The 16,079-nt window shown below is 33.5% G+C and overlaps 1 protein-coding gene across 8 annotated transcripts in view; it reads right to left on the bottom strand.

The window, feature by feature from the left end:
• The window catches only part of SCN1A (sodium voltage-gated channel alpha subunit 1), a 100,899-nt gene that overhangs the window by 22,056 nt on the left and 62,764 nt on the right, over positions 1-16,079 (bottom strand). For all 8 annotated transcript variants that reach the window (XM_026852637.1, XM_026852642.1, XM_026852644.1 and 5 more), the window contains 5 exons: positions 15,466-15,948; positions 12,343-12,460; positions 10,924-11,078; positions 9,517-9,690; positions 6,836-6,958 (listed from right to left, as the gene is read on the bottom strand). In XM_026852637.1, the coding sequence (XP_026708438.1) occupies positions 6,836-6,958; positions 9,517-9,690; positions 10,924-11,078; positions 12,343-12,460; positions 15,466-15,948 (1,053 nt within the window). The remainder of the gene's footprint in view (positions 1-6,835; positions 6,959-9,516; positions 9,691-10,923; positions 11,079-12,342; positions 12,461-15,465; positions 15,949-16,079) is intronic.

Genomic DNA, 16,079 nt, shown 5'->3' with positions numbered 1-16,079 from the left:
TCATCATATTTTTCCAACAAGTAATAAAGCATATCTGGCAATGCAACCTAGCAGATAAGGACAGAATGGGGAGGGAGAAAGAGAGGAGGAAGAGAGAGAGAGATTATGATAATTCTTTTACTTGCCAATACATATTTTAACTAGACACCTTAAAACTACCTCTTTTCTCACTGAGCATCTTGGAATGATTACACTGTGAAGAAGCATGCTGCGTATGCTTGATGATCAACTATGAACTGACTTTAGAGATAACAGAGGATGGGAATTAAATATTTCTGTGAGAGGAAGTGCAACCTACTTGACTTGACCAAATAATAATTCTAGGGAGAAACTATGGTGATTCTAAAAACATAGATTTATCCAACTTATTCAAACCTTCTCATTTTAAATTAAATACTTCTCTCTATTTTATCTTAATGGACTTTTTATGAGAAACTCTCATAACTTTTTCCCACAAACAGAACATCAGAGAGGTGCACCATGTTTGTATGAATGTGTGATCTGTAATCCACTAATTATGTTCCACTGTTCCAGTATTTACCTCACTGTAAAAAAAAAACCCAACCCAAACAACAACAAAAAACCCAAAATCAAAAACAAATACTGCCTCCATCAAAAACTCATAAAGAAAAAACCACAAACCTCCCCAAAACCCCTTATATCAAATAAGTATTTCCCATAACACAACTTGCATCCATTGCCTCTTGTTATCACTGTGCACATCTGAGAGGAGTCTGGATTTGTCTTTTCTCTATCCTCCAACCAAAGTTAGAAGTATCTTATGAATTTTCCCTTTAAGAAGTGCATAGTAAAAGAACTAGAACATTGCCACCTTTGCTACACAGTTTTCCTTAATGCTGTGTGTGTACATTCTTAATGACATGACCTATGATTATGTAAGTCCAGAATTAAAGACATTTAGAAAAATGTTTGGAAAAGTTAGAAACAAAGGAAAAAATAAACCTGAAATCTTATTCTAGGAAATTAATGCTTATCCTTAATTCAGGATCTCTACAAAGTAGCAAATAGGAAGTACACATAAGTAAATTATGATAGTGAGATTAGCATATTATTTAAATCAAGAAAAAACACAAAAGTTTTTTTCATGAAAGAAATGAATGCATTTTGTCAGGGTGTTAGAACTGTCATGGGAAGCACCTCACGTGAAACAATTTAAAAACACTGAGTATTTATGACAAGATTTTCAATTTTTGAGTAAAATGAAGACTGTATTGGGAAAACTACCATTTAAAGCAGCGACTGTAAAGAAAAACTTGGATTTGCTGGAGAGTATGCAAAGAAAACATGGGCAGGTGGAAATAATCGGAGACCTGACAAGAAGGTACAACTAAATCTTAACCTGAACAGTAATGAACAAATAAAATTGAAGCAAGAGATAAAAGATCTCAGAGGAAAAGAAAATTACTCCCTTAGCAAGCCAGTTGCAGTCTTTTATATTTTTTCTTAATGGTTACTGTACAAGTGCAGCTGACTGAAGAATGCTTCTGGTAATATTATCTGCACAGAAAGGAAAGTACGTCCTCAGACACTTAACGCACAAAATATTTTTATAACGCTTTGTGCTGGGAAAATATCATGTTACTGAGTGGTGAGTTTATATCTTGGAATGCTAGAACTGTTAACGGGGAAGTTCAACTAGATAATCTCAGAAGGTCCCTTGTAACTTCAATAATTCTGCAGCTCTGTCCTAGCTTTTATAAGAAAATTTAACTTGGTTAAATTACAACAGAAGCATTTCTTACTCACATAGCAGTCTATCAGAAGCAAACTACACTGTTGGATTTAACAAAATACTGGAGTTCCTGGAGCACCTTTGATTCTGTTTCTCTCCAGAAATCAAGTATACGATAAAATACTTTTGAAGACAACAGAAGAAAAGACATAATTTACTGTATGATAAAATATAATAATTTTCTGCCAAGCAATAAATCACATGGCTGCATTTGTTTGAGAAGGTCTAGTAAATATTGTAAATATACACAAGCATGAAAACAGAGTAATTATTTGATGTGGGAACAATATCTTTACATTTCATCAGATGCAGTAAAAAACCCCTACTTTTTGATCTTTCTGTTACATAAATTAAATGTTATTGATCTTTATTTGTTCTTTAACATTTTTAATTAAAATTTAAACTATATTACATATCTCATTCAAATTTCATTAAATTTTGATCCTAAAAGTAAGGTTTTTCTTCAAGATACAACAAACACAAATCCAGACAAAAACATCAGTTAGCAATAAACTCCTTCAAAAGTTCTAATTGTAGAATTACAGTCTAAGAAAATTCTCAGAATCCTAAGATATTTCCTGTATGATTATGAACATCTATATAGAGAGTCTTCTTATATCAAAGTTTGCACATTTTTTAATTGTCTTTCAGGAGACATAACACTTCTAATAGACTTTCCTTAAAACTCAAAGGTAATGAATAGGATAACAGTCCTTAAAAATCCTTCAAAGCACGTATCTTTTGATCAAAAAGATATATTCCTCTATATTTAAGAGAAGCTTGCAGAAGATAGTGAATACACTTTCTTGAGAGTTAATACATAATTCTTAACTGTGAGATAAGATGCTAAATTTAGTGAGTGCTGTGTCTGCATTCACTGCACTAATGATACCCTCCTGCACTTGCTTGTGAGGGTTGTAGTCTAAGAACTGGATTTTTCTAAGGATCTGATAGTGAACGCGAATTGTTTATATCACTGAATGTCTCCTGCAGGACATTACTAAATTCCAAGAAAGATACTACAAAAATAATACTTTTATTCACATTTTATAAAAATTACAAAAACTAGTTTCCAACAAAGACGACTGAATTCAGATTACAAGAAAGGATTATATATGTTATATGATGTCTTGTGTTATCTATATACACTCGGAGTGATTTACTTAATGTAACATATAGGGGGGTAAAAATAATGAAAAAAATTAAACTGCAGTTATATAAATATCTATACTTGTGACTATTCAGATTATAGTGTTTTGGTGTGTGCTTAGTATATATTACAAGTATATATTAATGTTCAAAACTTGCTATGGGATACTTTTGAATGTATGTAGCTGTAAATTGAGTAACAGTCTAAAGCACAGATCTTTCCAAAACAATGTAGAAACCAGACTGAAAATTTCAAAGAAAGCCATTTTTTATCTGTTAAAAAAGCATCTAAAAATCTAAAAATAGCTGAGATACCTTTCCGCTGCAAAAGGATCTTAAATAAATCTAAATAGCAATACTGACTTTCTCAAAAGTTTTCATGTTGTTTCTGTAACATCAGAAATTTCTAAGGATTATTACCAAAGATTTAAAGCAACTGAAAAGGGGGTGTAAAATGAATATATATAAGCTAGTTTTGATGCTACTGGGATTCTCAAATGAGATTTTCACTCCTCCTAACCCTAAATACACAATGTAGTTATTAGTCACACTGTAATCCTCAAGGGTAAAAAGGGGGAAATACTGTACCCATAATACAGATAAGGGGATGAACCACTGGTCCATCCCATCCAAGCTGAAGAAAGCTTATCCTATATGAAATAGAAATATATAGCCTGTTATTAGTTGTGAATCTGTAATGACAGACACTTGATGTTATGTTTTATAACTTAGCCATATGAGAAATCTTTCTGTCCTACTAATGAAGTTTGGAGTACTCTTGAAAGTACCTCATTAATGCTTTCCTGGTAAGGGAATCTAAGGAATAGGCATTGAATTTTAGAGGATATTTAAGACATCAAATACACTAATTTTGTTTTACAATTTATGAAATTGGACTGGAAATTTGAAATACAGTAAATGTTTAAAGCCATCAGCCAGAAATATGCATAAGGCATGCAAAACTGAAAGTGCAAGTGGATTTCAGGTTGTTTGCTGCCTTCTACTATTTCTCTAATAAATCAAGCACGGCATGACATGCTTTATTTTGTGAAATTAGACACAAATGCATGCTTTATTGTCACTTAATTCTCTAACTCAGCAAAGCAATGTATACTCATTATTCTACATTTACAAGTAGCATACCAATTCAGAACTAGCGCAAAAGCATTATATTGCAAGTACTAAAACGCTAAACAAAAAGCAATGGGTATATTCAAATCTCAGTTTGCAGATACTTCTGCATAGTACATCCACTGAGATGAGAATATAAACCCTAAGACAGAAATTTAAATTAAATTAAAGCAGTTATTTACTTTGCCTTCCAGCATCTGGGTGGAGTCGGTTTTGAGATTCAGTATAGAAAGTGCTAAAATATCTCCAAATTCTGTATACTAGCAGATATTTTAAATGCTTTTAGTATGGCAAAAATCATTTCTGTGCTCAAGGCAAGCCCAGGCTATGGACCACGTGTACCCTATTTTGGTGCATATATATTATGAAAAGGAATTTAACCCATTTATGAAATAGCATAATTACAAAATTAAGTTGTAACTACAGAGTATAACTGTAGACTCATAAGAATATAACTTAAGAAGTGAAGTATGCTTCATATTTAGGGATAACAGAACAGTTATTGGTATTTACTGACTATGTAAAATGACTTCCAATTGACCAGAATGGTACACTTATCTTGTGTTGGATTGATCTTAAAGTAGCTGAAAATTTAGCAGATTGTTTTACAAAATGATGCAGAGCATTTTACATACAGGGACTTTTGTGGAGTACATATGTTCCCTTAAATTTTCAAGGCAAAATTTGCATAGTGTTGAACCCAGAGGTAAACATTAAGATTATAAATACATGCTGATTAAAAACTCAGCTTATTTTCTCAGAGCTCAGTGTACGTATAGGCAATATAAGAAAGCAAAGAGGTTTGGTTTATTTTTGCCTTCTGTTGACAGAAAAAGGAATCTGTTTTTACAGATTTTTATTAAGTGAACTCAGTTTCTGAGAAGACTTTAATTTGACTGTAGTCTTAGCATGAGCTGGTCAATTATTTATTATTTGAATCTTTTTACTGTTCGTGAGTCATTCATAAAGTAATGCTACTATCTGTCAATGAGCTGTTGTGAATACTTGCCAAGTACTCTGGAAAAAACATTTTCGGAAGTGCATGTAACTAAGAGTAAAGATAAGGCCCATACAGTTGGCCAGTCAAATTGGCTAAGTGACTGAAATCAAGTACTTCATTATCATTAATATTGGAGGACAGAGCTGAAACCTTTTTTTGCTTTTCCAGGCTCGTTTGTGATTCCTATACAGTAAATTTCTCATTAATTATTCATGTTGTGTATCTGAAATTCTAACATATGATTGGGCTTCTGGCATAGTCTCATAGTTACTCAGTGAGAAATAGGGGAAAGCAGTAAATTTCAAAAAACAGGTACTTTTCTTTGAGCATTAATATCCTAAATCTTTTAAGTGGAAAATTTACTAAGGCAATGTGAAGATACAGAAAAAATGGAATAAAACATTTGGCAATCAATTTTGACATTATATTTCTAGAAATTGTTTTTTCCAACTTCACCTAAAGATCTGTATTTCTTGTCCCTGTGTAACTTCTCTACTGGTCCTCCTGCAGTTGACCAGAACATTGTTAGAAAAGTAAAGCTGACAGCAATTTCCCAACATTTCTCTGCACAAAACCACAATTATCTGAATGTTCATGAACAGTAAGTACAAAAAAAGACAAAGAGAAAATGGCTAAATCAGTCATTCCAAACTTAAATGAAAATTTGTACATACTGTAGTACTTGACCAGCTCTTACCCTGCTGAATATCAATTCATGAATTTCAAATTATGAGAAAACTGTTATAAGTCAATTTGCTATATGAACCTGAAATTTATTAATCTAGTAATCATTGGTTAGCAATATTTTTTTCTGATGCATTCTGAAGTAGAAATATGTAGCCTGATTAATACAATTTAAGGAACAAAATTCTAAGCCCCAATCTGAGTTGATTAAGCTTAGATTTGTAAAGTTGTTCATTCCAGGCTATTCCACTGGTTTATAATTGACTTGAAATTCATTAACATGTTGTTTCATCTTATGTTTCCATGAAGTAGCAAAAAGCATTCTCTCAAAACATATTTCAATCACATGCATATAGAGTTAGTTTGTATTCAGTGGCTTTAAGGAACAGAAGGTATAAACAAATGAAAAAATAAGTTAAAATGCTTTCTTGAGTGAGATGAATAGTAAGCAGGGCCTCTTAAATCACTCAGAATAAGAAATAGCCTTATATACATTGTACTGAATACTGAATAGATTTGTTGAAATAAAAACATTTACCTTACAAAAATAATAATAGAGAAATCAAATAACTCGATTCTGTGTTTTTAAAATCAGCCAAACTCAGAAATAGATTTAAACCACTAGCAGGTATGAATATATCTCTAGTACCATCTAGTAAAATTTAGCGAGGTTAGACCAGAGGTGGTTTACCAAATACAAAGAAAAATTAAGGATTTCAACTGGTAACAGAAAATATCTTTATTTACTAATGCTAAATTATTTTCCTGTATAAATATTGTGATATGTATATCAGTAAAAAAATCAATAAAATCTTCTTACATTTTATTAACTATTAAGAGTCTGTTAAGAGAATTCATAGTTGGTAGTTTCAAAGCCTGATATGGAAAACTCCTGAGATTGGCTAGAAAGTAAAGTAACCTTAATGAATGTAACTTCTATGTGATACTGCATATGGATTTAGGTGAACTGATGAAGCATTTTGCTTATCTGTTAGTAAAAAATACGCAACAGATAAAAGGATAGTGCAGCCTTTCTGCATGGACTTGTCATTCCTTATTCTGCATGCATGGATTCTTTCTATGCATGCATAGTTTCAGATTCTTTCATGTTGTCTTACCCTCATGCCTTCAAATCGTGACAAAGCTCTTAGAGGTCTCAAAGCTCTTAGTGTCCTAAGGGACTTAATGGCACCAAGTTCAGAGTAACCCAATGCATTTGCTGTTAAGCTAACCAAAGACACCTATATGAAAACAGGAAAGTAAAAGTTATTATATTATACATACTCCTTTACATACCATACATGTGAGATATAAACTTCTTTAGAAGAATCTAATTTTGGACCACTCTCTTCGGGAATAGGAAGTCTTTTAAATTAAAAACAAACAAACAAAACCCCAAACCAAAACAACAACAAAAAGAAGCAGTAATATGAAAGAAGAGTAGGATAGGGAAATAAACGAAAATTTCATAAGGTAACAATATCTGAAAACATTAATATTGCTGAATTCCATATTTTGCTAGTGATTTGAGGGGGTTTAAAACCACAAAAAGCAAATTAAATTAATATCTCCTTTTCACCAATTTAATGATTGCTTTCATTTTTTCTTTGTTTTACAATGCTGTTGGGAGCAGTAATTATAGTTGATAATGCTCATTTGATTGCCCACAACTGATAGAGAAATGACTGAAGCATGTTTTGAGTTAACAGACGGATCACAGAAGCAACATTGCTCCTCTGGAAATTGGTAGAAAGGATTAATTTATCTATATCCAGTTACACTGACTAATCCTTTTGCCTGGCTGATGAATTTATGTGCTCTACAGGCTGACAGCAACCTGGATTATGCTGTTTCTTAAAGACCTTATAAGAACAGTTCCATAGGTGGCAGAACTCCACAGGCCTTTATATATTTTATGTCCCTACATTACCTCAGTGAGAAATACCATATTGTCTACATTTGCTATGGCTCCTGTCCAAAATAATATGTTCTGTTTGTTTCCCATTTCCCCTAAATGGTCCTTCATTATGCTGTTCTAATTCCTTAAGTACTTATTGGGCCAAAAATAGCATAATGGTTTCATGTACTCTTTCATTATAAAGAACAATGCATCAGGTAAAGAGAACTCTAGCACAGTGCTCTCTGAGTCAGATTTAAAAAACAAGCATTATATATGAAATCTTTAGCTTTTAGAAGTTAATAGCTTTTCTGTACTTGTCAATTCTGAGCTCTAGCAACCCACAAAATTAGGTTCTTCTGAAACCTGAATTTCTTTCTCCAGCACATTCATCATACTACTGAAAACTTTCAATCTTTCAAGCTGCCCTCATCTGCAATAGAACAAGATTAAAGAAAATATCCAGGTATGTAAGTCCAGGATTTAATCATGAGTTTATTCAGACTCTTAAATATGCATTATACTTTCACAGAAGGAAGTATTCAAATCTTCACATTCACAAGATGTCTGTTTGGCATATTATGATCTAAATAAGGTCAAATATGAGTGAAAATGAGTTTAGAAAAGGAATAGGCACTTCTTCTTGCATGCTTCTTCAAGCTTTTTTGTTATAGGTGCCACTTAGGTACCCATTTTGAGAAGAATTTAGATACTAAAGAACAAAAGTTTTTCCAAAGAGATGGTACATTCTTTGTACGAGTACTGTGTTTGAATGTGGTCATCTGTAGTTGTATATGTGAAGTTGAATCCTAGATATATTTAATCCATAATATATTTAATCTATAATATAATATAGGCACCCATCACAGGACAAAGCTTGAGAAAGTAAACTGCTTTGATTAGACTTTGTACAGTGAGAACACATTCAGAAACTGCTGGATTTTTAGCTATTCTTTGGGCCATTAACTGCATGAGCAGTTCACATTTTACCTATACGTTGTCTGTTTCTAAGTCATTGAAACCAGGACAAAATGTAACTTAATTTTAAAACTGAGCTTGTTTAATATTTGTTTTTCCTAAGTTTTACAAGAAATTTCTATCTTAAAATTGTAGCGACTAGTTGTGGTTTTGTAACTAGCTAAACCATAGTATTTTAGTTTCACACACAGAACTTTACATACTGGAGAAACAGTGTTTCTGCACACTGGAGGTTTTCTCAAGGGCATATACTTATGACATTACTTCTTAAATTCTCCATAACTGTATTAGTGCATCAAGAAATAGTCTTTCCCACTTCACATCATAGCACAGCAGAGTTATGAGACTTGCAGGAAAGATTATTGAGCCTGATTTCAAACGCAGTCTTCTGTGAAGACTGCAAGTTCAGCAATATTTATTGGACTTTAATAGTAATCAAGCCATACCAGCAATGCTACAGATACATCTTGCATTCCTTATAAAACCATAATTCAGCCATATGCTGAAATTTGCGGACATGACATTCATTTTCTTGCCAGAGGAGTTTTAATTCAGATGTGTATCTGATGTCTAGTGGATCAGACACCTATCTAAATGTTGGATGGGACTTAGACCACAGCAGGAGGGAAGGTGGGTCTGAAGGTGGGAATGAACAGCCAATGATAGAATGGAGGACAGCACAACCTCTTTCAACAGCTGCGTTGGGATAAACTAACTGGTTGTAGGGCTCCCATGTGACGGAAGCCAATATTGTAAGCATAAAGTGAAAGACAGAAAAATATGGAATTTTTTCCATCTACCTTACTTTTTCAACTGAAAAGTAAACTAGTTGGTATGCATAGATATTATGGTTGTAGAGCAAGTAATTAAAAAAACCCAGATAAAATAAAAATAAATGTAACACCTAGGAAATATATTACATACATCAACAATCAGGAAGTCCAGCCAGCACCAGGCATTAGTAAAGTATGTTTGATAGCCATAGGCCACCCACTTCAGTAGCATTTCCAGAATGAAAATGTAAGTGAAGACCTTGTCAGCATATTCCAGCATGGTTTTGATAGTTTTACGCTGTTCAATATATATGTCTTCAAAAGCCTGTGAGTAAAAATTTCAAAGATATTTGTTATTCACTTTTGTTACTGCACATACTTCAGGTTGTAACCAAATTAAAAAAAAAAAAAAAAAAAAGGCAACTGAAAAAGGAAACAATCTTTCTTCAAGAAAATGCATGGGAGTGTCACTTTTATCTAATGTTATTTTCAAATGTTCCTAAATCACAGGGAAGGTGTCACATGCTGTTGAATAAAAGCTGCCTGTTTGACGGTTGTGTCGATATTAGATCAAACAAAGGCAGAGTGATTCTTAAATGTTTAATCAAAACTAATGATAATCATAAACTGCTAACCAGTAATGGTATTTTAAAGTGTTGTGAGTGATTTAAAGAGTTTATAATACAACTTTGCAACACTTTTTTTTTTTAAATGATGTAGGAACTTGAGTAATTTAGCAAAGGAAAATTGCATCTACCAGGGTATATGCTGGATCTAAGAAACTTCAGTTCAGGTTGTATCCAGGCTCATCTTTATTTAACATCTCATCTCCAATTTCTTTATTTGTATTTGTGAAATAACATATTATTGGTATGCTTTGTTTCTTTTATTATTATAGATTTATATTGTGGTTGGCTTCTTTTTAGTCTGCCCTCACATACTTGTTAAACTTAAAGCAAATTCATGTTTTTACAGATATTGTTTTAGTCTACATGAGTCAGTAGAAACTGAATTAGAAGCATAAATAATAAATTCTTAATCTTAGAAGGGAATAATTACAAACACACAGTCTTAATCTTTCTTGTTTTTCTAGCACATAACATTTATAAGACTATATAAGCCAGCTCTGGCTCTTCCAAGATATTGTGGGCTGTTTATGCCATTACAGTTACTTCCAAACTCTCACCAGTGACATTATTTTCCCCTGAGTTATATCAGTAAGCACCAGTAAAACCAGAGAGTAAACTCCAATAACAAAGTTAAATATGTTCTCTTTGCAAGTTGTCCCCCTCTCTGCTTCAGGTATATCACTATCACTTTCAGCAAAGGAGTTAAGCTCTCTCTAACCAATGTTGTCTGTTCTTCTTTTTGACATATTGTTGAGAAGAGACTTTTCCTACCATTCTTTCCAAGGCCTGACTACAATGTAGCCCTGTCATTTGAAGACATGGAATTGTGTGTTCTTTCTGATGGATAAAACTACATTAAAACGTTTGAACAGTCAACTTTCAAGGAGTTTTCCGACAACATTGTGACACTCTGTTCATGTTTCACTTACCAGAGCTCCACTACTGAGGAGAATCATAAAGACAATGAAAGTCTCAAACCAGTTGTGTTCAACAATCTTGAAGCAGGTTTTTCTAAGGTTCCACCACTGCTTTCCTCTCCCTTCTTCTATACTTACTTGACAGCACTTGAACCTTCGTACACAGCCTTTAAAACAGTGTATACATTGAGAAGGAGAAAAAAAAAATGTTGAATTGCATTAATTTTGGTTATGCATTCTGTTAATGATACAATGCTACATTTCCAGAAGCTGTGCTATTTAGTAATAACCCAATACATTTTTACCTAGATGACCATTTTTTTAAGTGTTATGAAACCGTAGTTTCTTTTGTTTGGGATACTAAATTCAGACAATGTTTCATTTACTGTATGAAAAAATGTAAGCCTCCTATCTGAGTTCTGAGCTTTTCAGTACCAGATAACTTCTCTAACTTGTGTCTTTAGTTTATTTAAGATTTTATGATTTAGCTGCTGGCTTCGTTTTGTTTCTTCTTTTATTTAAGTAGAAAAATACTAGTAATCAATAATGGTATTTTCTTTGTCAAATCCAAGTCTATTACAGAACTACTTCTTATAATTCAGTGTAAATTTCTAAAGAAGTGACTGTTACCATGTCCAGAAATAATCCAGCCCCAGCACTGACAGTCGCATTTATTTTCCAAACTCTAACTTTTGCTTACAGATACCAAAATCTAGCATTTGTATCCTTACTTTTATCCTGTTTTAAACCTACTCCTTGCCCCACTTTCTTCACCTGCATACATCCATAAAGTTTATCACAAGGAAATGCCTTTGCAAATAAAGTTTATGACCAGATGCTTGTTTTATTGAGTTGTGTCAAAGGGCCAATAGAAAGAAGCACGAAAGATGAATGAGTCCACCAGGTGAGAGTGTTCTTGCCCCAGGTGGCACAGAAAGGCTCTTCCTTCTCTTTTTGCCAATTTATAGAAGGTCCATTTAGAATTTTGCCCACGACCATCCAGGTGAGGCTTTTATTTACCACTCAACAGCTGTTTCAGTAATGTATATTACTTTATAAAGCACTTTGGTAGATATCTATGAAGAGTAGTATAAATATAGTGTGCTACTTTATTATCAAAGAGACTGTAACTAAACTCAGAAAGTACAGTAGTGCGTACTAAAATAAAACTTTCAGTAATATATTTTTATTATTTTAAAAACAATTACAATTTTCTGATAAAATGGTTTTTTAATTGTTTATCTGATATATAGTATAATTGTGGTATGAGTATTCATACGGTAAATTATGATCTAAAGTACTATTGCTAATAATCATAGTTTAAATATTGACGTAAGAGTAATTCAATACATAAATATTAATACTTAGTTTAAATAGATAATTATTTCCTATTTCATGAACAAGCATTATTAATATTTTTGTTCCAAACACCTTCTGTGAAGCAGGCCTCTGGCTCCTGGGCTTCTTCAGGTTCAGCTTCTGGTTGCTCTTCTGCAGGAAGCCCAATATCAACTGTGCTACCTTCCGATGAACTAGACAAATTTAGCTTCTGTAAAGGCAAAGAAAAAGCATCACAAATAAACAGTAAATATTTTTAAGGAAAATATTAGTAGTTTTCAGAATAAGTAAATAATTCTGCCATGGTTTTGAATCTTATAGTATTCAACATAAGTAAATTGCTGATAAATATGTGAAATTTGTACAGTCTTTGGTTTTCCTTCTACATTGTATGGATCCATAAAATAGAAGATATATCAGTGATACATAAGGCTTTAAACAAAATCATGTTTTAAACTGTAAAATATGAACGATGATGCTAAGCCTGCAAAGAATTTTTTCCTCAACTAGTCATAAGTGCCAATGATCTCTTGACATACATAGAAATAATGAAGGCTAAATATATATGCAGGAATCTGTAACATCTACTGAAAAGCAGGTAAGAGCCTAAATATAACTATATAAATGAGGTGGCAGCTCAGAGGAATGAGGGAAAAAAGCACTGATCAGCAGCAGAGAAGTCTGTAGTTTAGAGGACAGCAAGTCCAGATTAAAATTGTTGAAAGTCTAGCTCAGAATGAAGCAGAAGCTGCATACAATAAGGCTGAGGTAGCTTAAGAATTGCCCATAAAACATCAGATTGTGTTTTATAACTTAATCAAATTTTCAATAACATGATGATCATAAAGAGAGAGAAGTGGAAGGTGAAAACCAAATTTAGAAAAAATGAATGCATTTAAGATAATCCTCATCCTAAAAATTCTAAAAGTGTTGTAACATGCTGCTAGGGCCTGGCTGCAATCTAGATGTTTGGTATCATGGCTAAAGATTGGGTAAAAATTGTGAAGGAAACATATTTATGGATGTAGAGGTAAACAAAATACTGGAATAAATGCAATATATGTTCATCAGTGTTAGGTTGGCACAACTTTTTGATACTGAGGACAAAAATTCCCCAAACCCTAACAAAACTTACTAAATCAGTAGCCAGTCCATTTTTCAGTAACAGTTCCAGAACTCATTGAGATGCTTGGTGCTTAATAAAACTGCTAATATTTTAAGTAACTCGGTTTTAGTTAATCTAATCTTGTGATAACTATAGAGATTGGAAGAACAATGTTTCAGCTTTATCAGGACAATGGGCTGATGTATCCAGTTTCAGGTTCTGTCATTATTTGTCACAAGAACCAATTTGCCGAGGGTTTTTTCCAAATTACATTAGAGTTGCTTCTCTGATATTTTTACAGAAATATTGTATACTTCTAGTAATCCAGTTTTCACAGATCATCCTTTGCAGTATGATTTACCACTTTTCAGAATAATTCTGAAAATATTTTTCAAAATTTTTCCAAAGCTCTTTCTTTTTTTAAAAAACATTTTCCATTTTATTCTCTATTTTCTTCTAAGAAGATTTTCTTTATTACTATTGTCAGCTACTTTTTTTCACGCTAAAATTAAGATTTTTGAAATTAACAGTGTAATTAATAATTTTAAGAATATTTTTTACTTTGCTAAGGGAGAAAAGAGTACTCAGCTGAAAAATAAAACAAAACAAAAAACAAACACCACCACCCCTGACATCCCCCACTTTTAGAGCAACAGGGTCCTGGCCAGCACTTTAAAATTCCAGGAATGGTGCTGAAAAACTCAGTATGGTCTAAAGCCAGCTGGAACTCGCCTGTTATTGCCCTATGACCTGAGATGCAGAGAATTCATACAGTCTTTTCTAGGTAGGCTCTCATCAAAACCAGTTAATTCAAAGGTTCTGCTGTTCCAATGTTTATAATTTTTTTTCTACATTCCCATTACACTAACAGTCAATATAGAATAAGGAGTTGTACTCAAATCCAAAACAGCTGGATATATTTTCCACAGAAAACTATATAATAGAGCTGCTCTTTCATAAGCTTCTGGAGTAAGTCAGAAATGTCATAGTACTTTCTCAGTGGGAGAAAATTAACCCTGGTCCTACAAATACCAGCGCATTTACAGAAAGCTTTCTAAACTGAATCTATTCAGGCATAAACCAGCTTGTGTTATTCCATTTGACTGACTGCCTGATCTATGTTGGGTTGGAAGACTGGACTGGAATGGCCAACATCAAGGTAATTTTGGGGAGAGTAGCATGTTCCTTAGCAACATGAGATATTTTCATTTGTTGATACCGATTTTCAGTTTTAACAACTAAGTGAATTTGAAGTTGTCCTGGTTCAGCTACGATAGGGTTAAATTTCCCCAGCAGGGGGAAGGGATCTCCAGCCGGGTTATTCATCCCATGCTGACATCAGGTCCAGCATTGGAGCTCGAGAACGCTTCCCTTCGTGGCGGGGAAGTACGCACCGCAGGCTGGCTGTGTTCACTGCGGTATTTCTCTGTATATCTTTTGTCTTGTTCATTATTACTGTTTATTGTTGTTGTTCAGATTGTTATTTATTACACTGTTGTATTAAAATTTCTCCTTATTTTAACCCGGGGTTTGCGCCCTACTCGGTCCGAGGGTGGGGGAGGGACAACAGCAACATGGTCTCTGGTACCGGCAGGGCCTAAACCACCACCGAATTATATGGAAGAGTCTAACGTTAAAGCTTCTTTTTATGGGAAACTAGGTCTAGAAGAGCTGACATTTTTAAAATCTAAAAGAATTCCAGTGTCTAAAGGAAATACATGAACTATTTCTGTATTTTGGTTTATACCTGCTCATACAAAAATCCCATAGAAGTGGATTTTTAGAGTGGCAGAGAGAAGATGTATGACACTTCTTATGGGAACTGTTACAGGAGGCAAACAAAAGTTTCTGGTGGAGTAAGGCGTCCCATTGCCTTGCCTCTTAATTCCTTTTGGAGTATGTAATTTTTAACCCTTCCTCACCCTTTTCTTCATCAAGAATGTAACCCTTCTTTATACACTCATTTATACCCATGTACAAAGAAGTGTCAAAATAACAATTGATCAAGAACCAAATACACTGGCTTATGCTGAACACACCCCCCACACACACACCCCCACACCCCCCCAAACTCAAAAGGTCAGAGAGAAATGCACAAAATATCTAAATACCTCTTTGCTTTCTTCCAGGTCTGATTCACTACTAAATTCCTCTGTGTTTAAATTTTCGAAGTCAGATTCACCCACAGCAATGGGCACTGTCACAGTGAGGCTTGGGTTGTTTATGAATGACATGTAATCACTTTCGTCAATTATATATTTTTCCACACTGCTACCTGTGCCAATGCCACTAGTTGTTCCATTCACATCTTTAATATAGTCGTGATCCTTGCTTAGCTCCACAGTTGTGTGGTTAGAAATACAGCTGTTTTTGTTGTTCAAATCTTCAAGTGGTTTGATTTCATCTAAAGCTTTTTGTTTTTTAACAAAAGCTTTTTGGATGAATTCACGTGCTTTTCTTTTTACATAGTCTATGCCCTTCTGCATTCTTGCTACAGCAATTTGGAGATTATTCATTTCATTGTCATCATCTGTCACGGCAAGGTTGTCTGCACTAAATGAGCTCAAGAGCAAGGCCAAAAATAGGTTCAGTACCTGCAGAAAGATAAAAAACATTCTAGATTTTATCTGAACAAAGAACATTTATTAAAAGTTTTTATTAGTGGCTTCGGAGACTGAAATTCCAATAATTCACATAGCCAAAGGAAGGACCCTCACAATTTTTT

The sequence above is a fragment of the Athene cunicularia genome, assembly GCF_003259725.1.
Source record: "Athene cunicularia isolate RWA chromosome 7 unlocalized genomic scaffold, athCun1 chr7_part1, whole genome shotgun sequence".
Lineage (NCBI taxonomy): Eukaryota > Metazoa > Chordata > Aves > Strigiformes > Strigidae > Athene > Athene cunicularia.
This window is presented reverse-complemented; position numbering and strand designations above follow the sequence as displayed.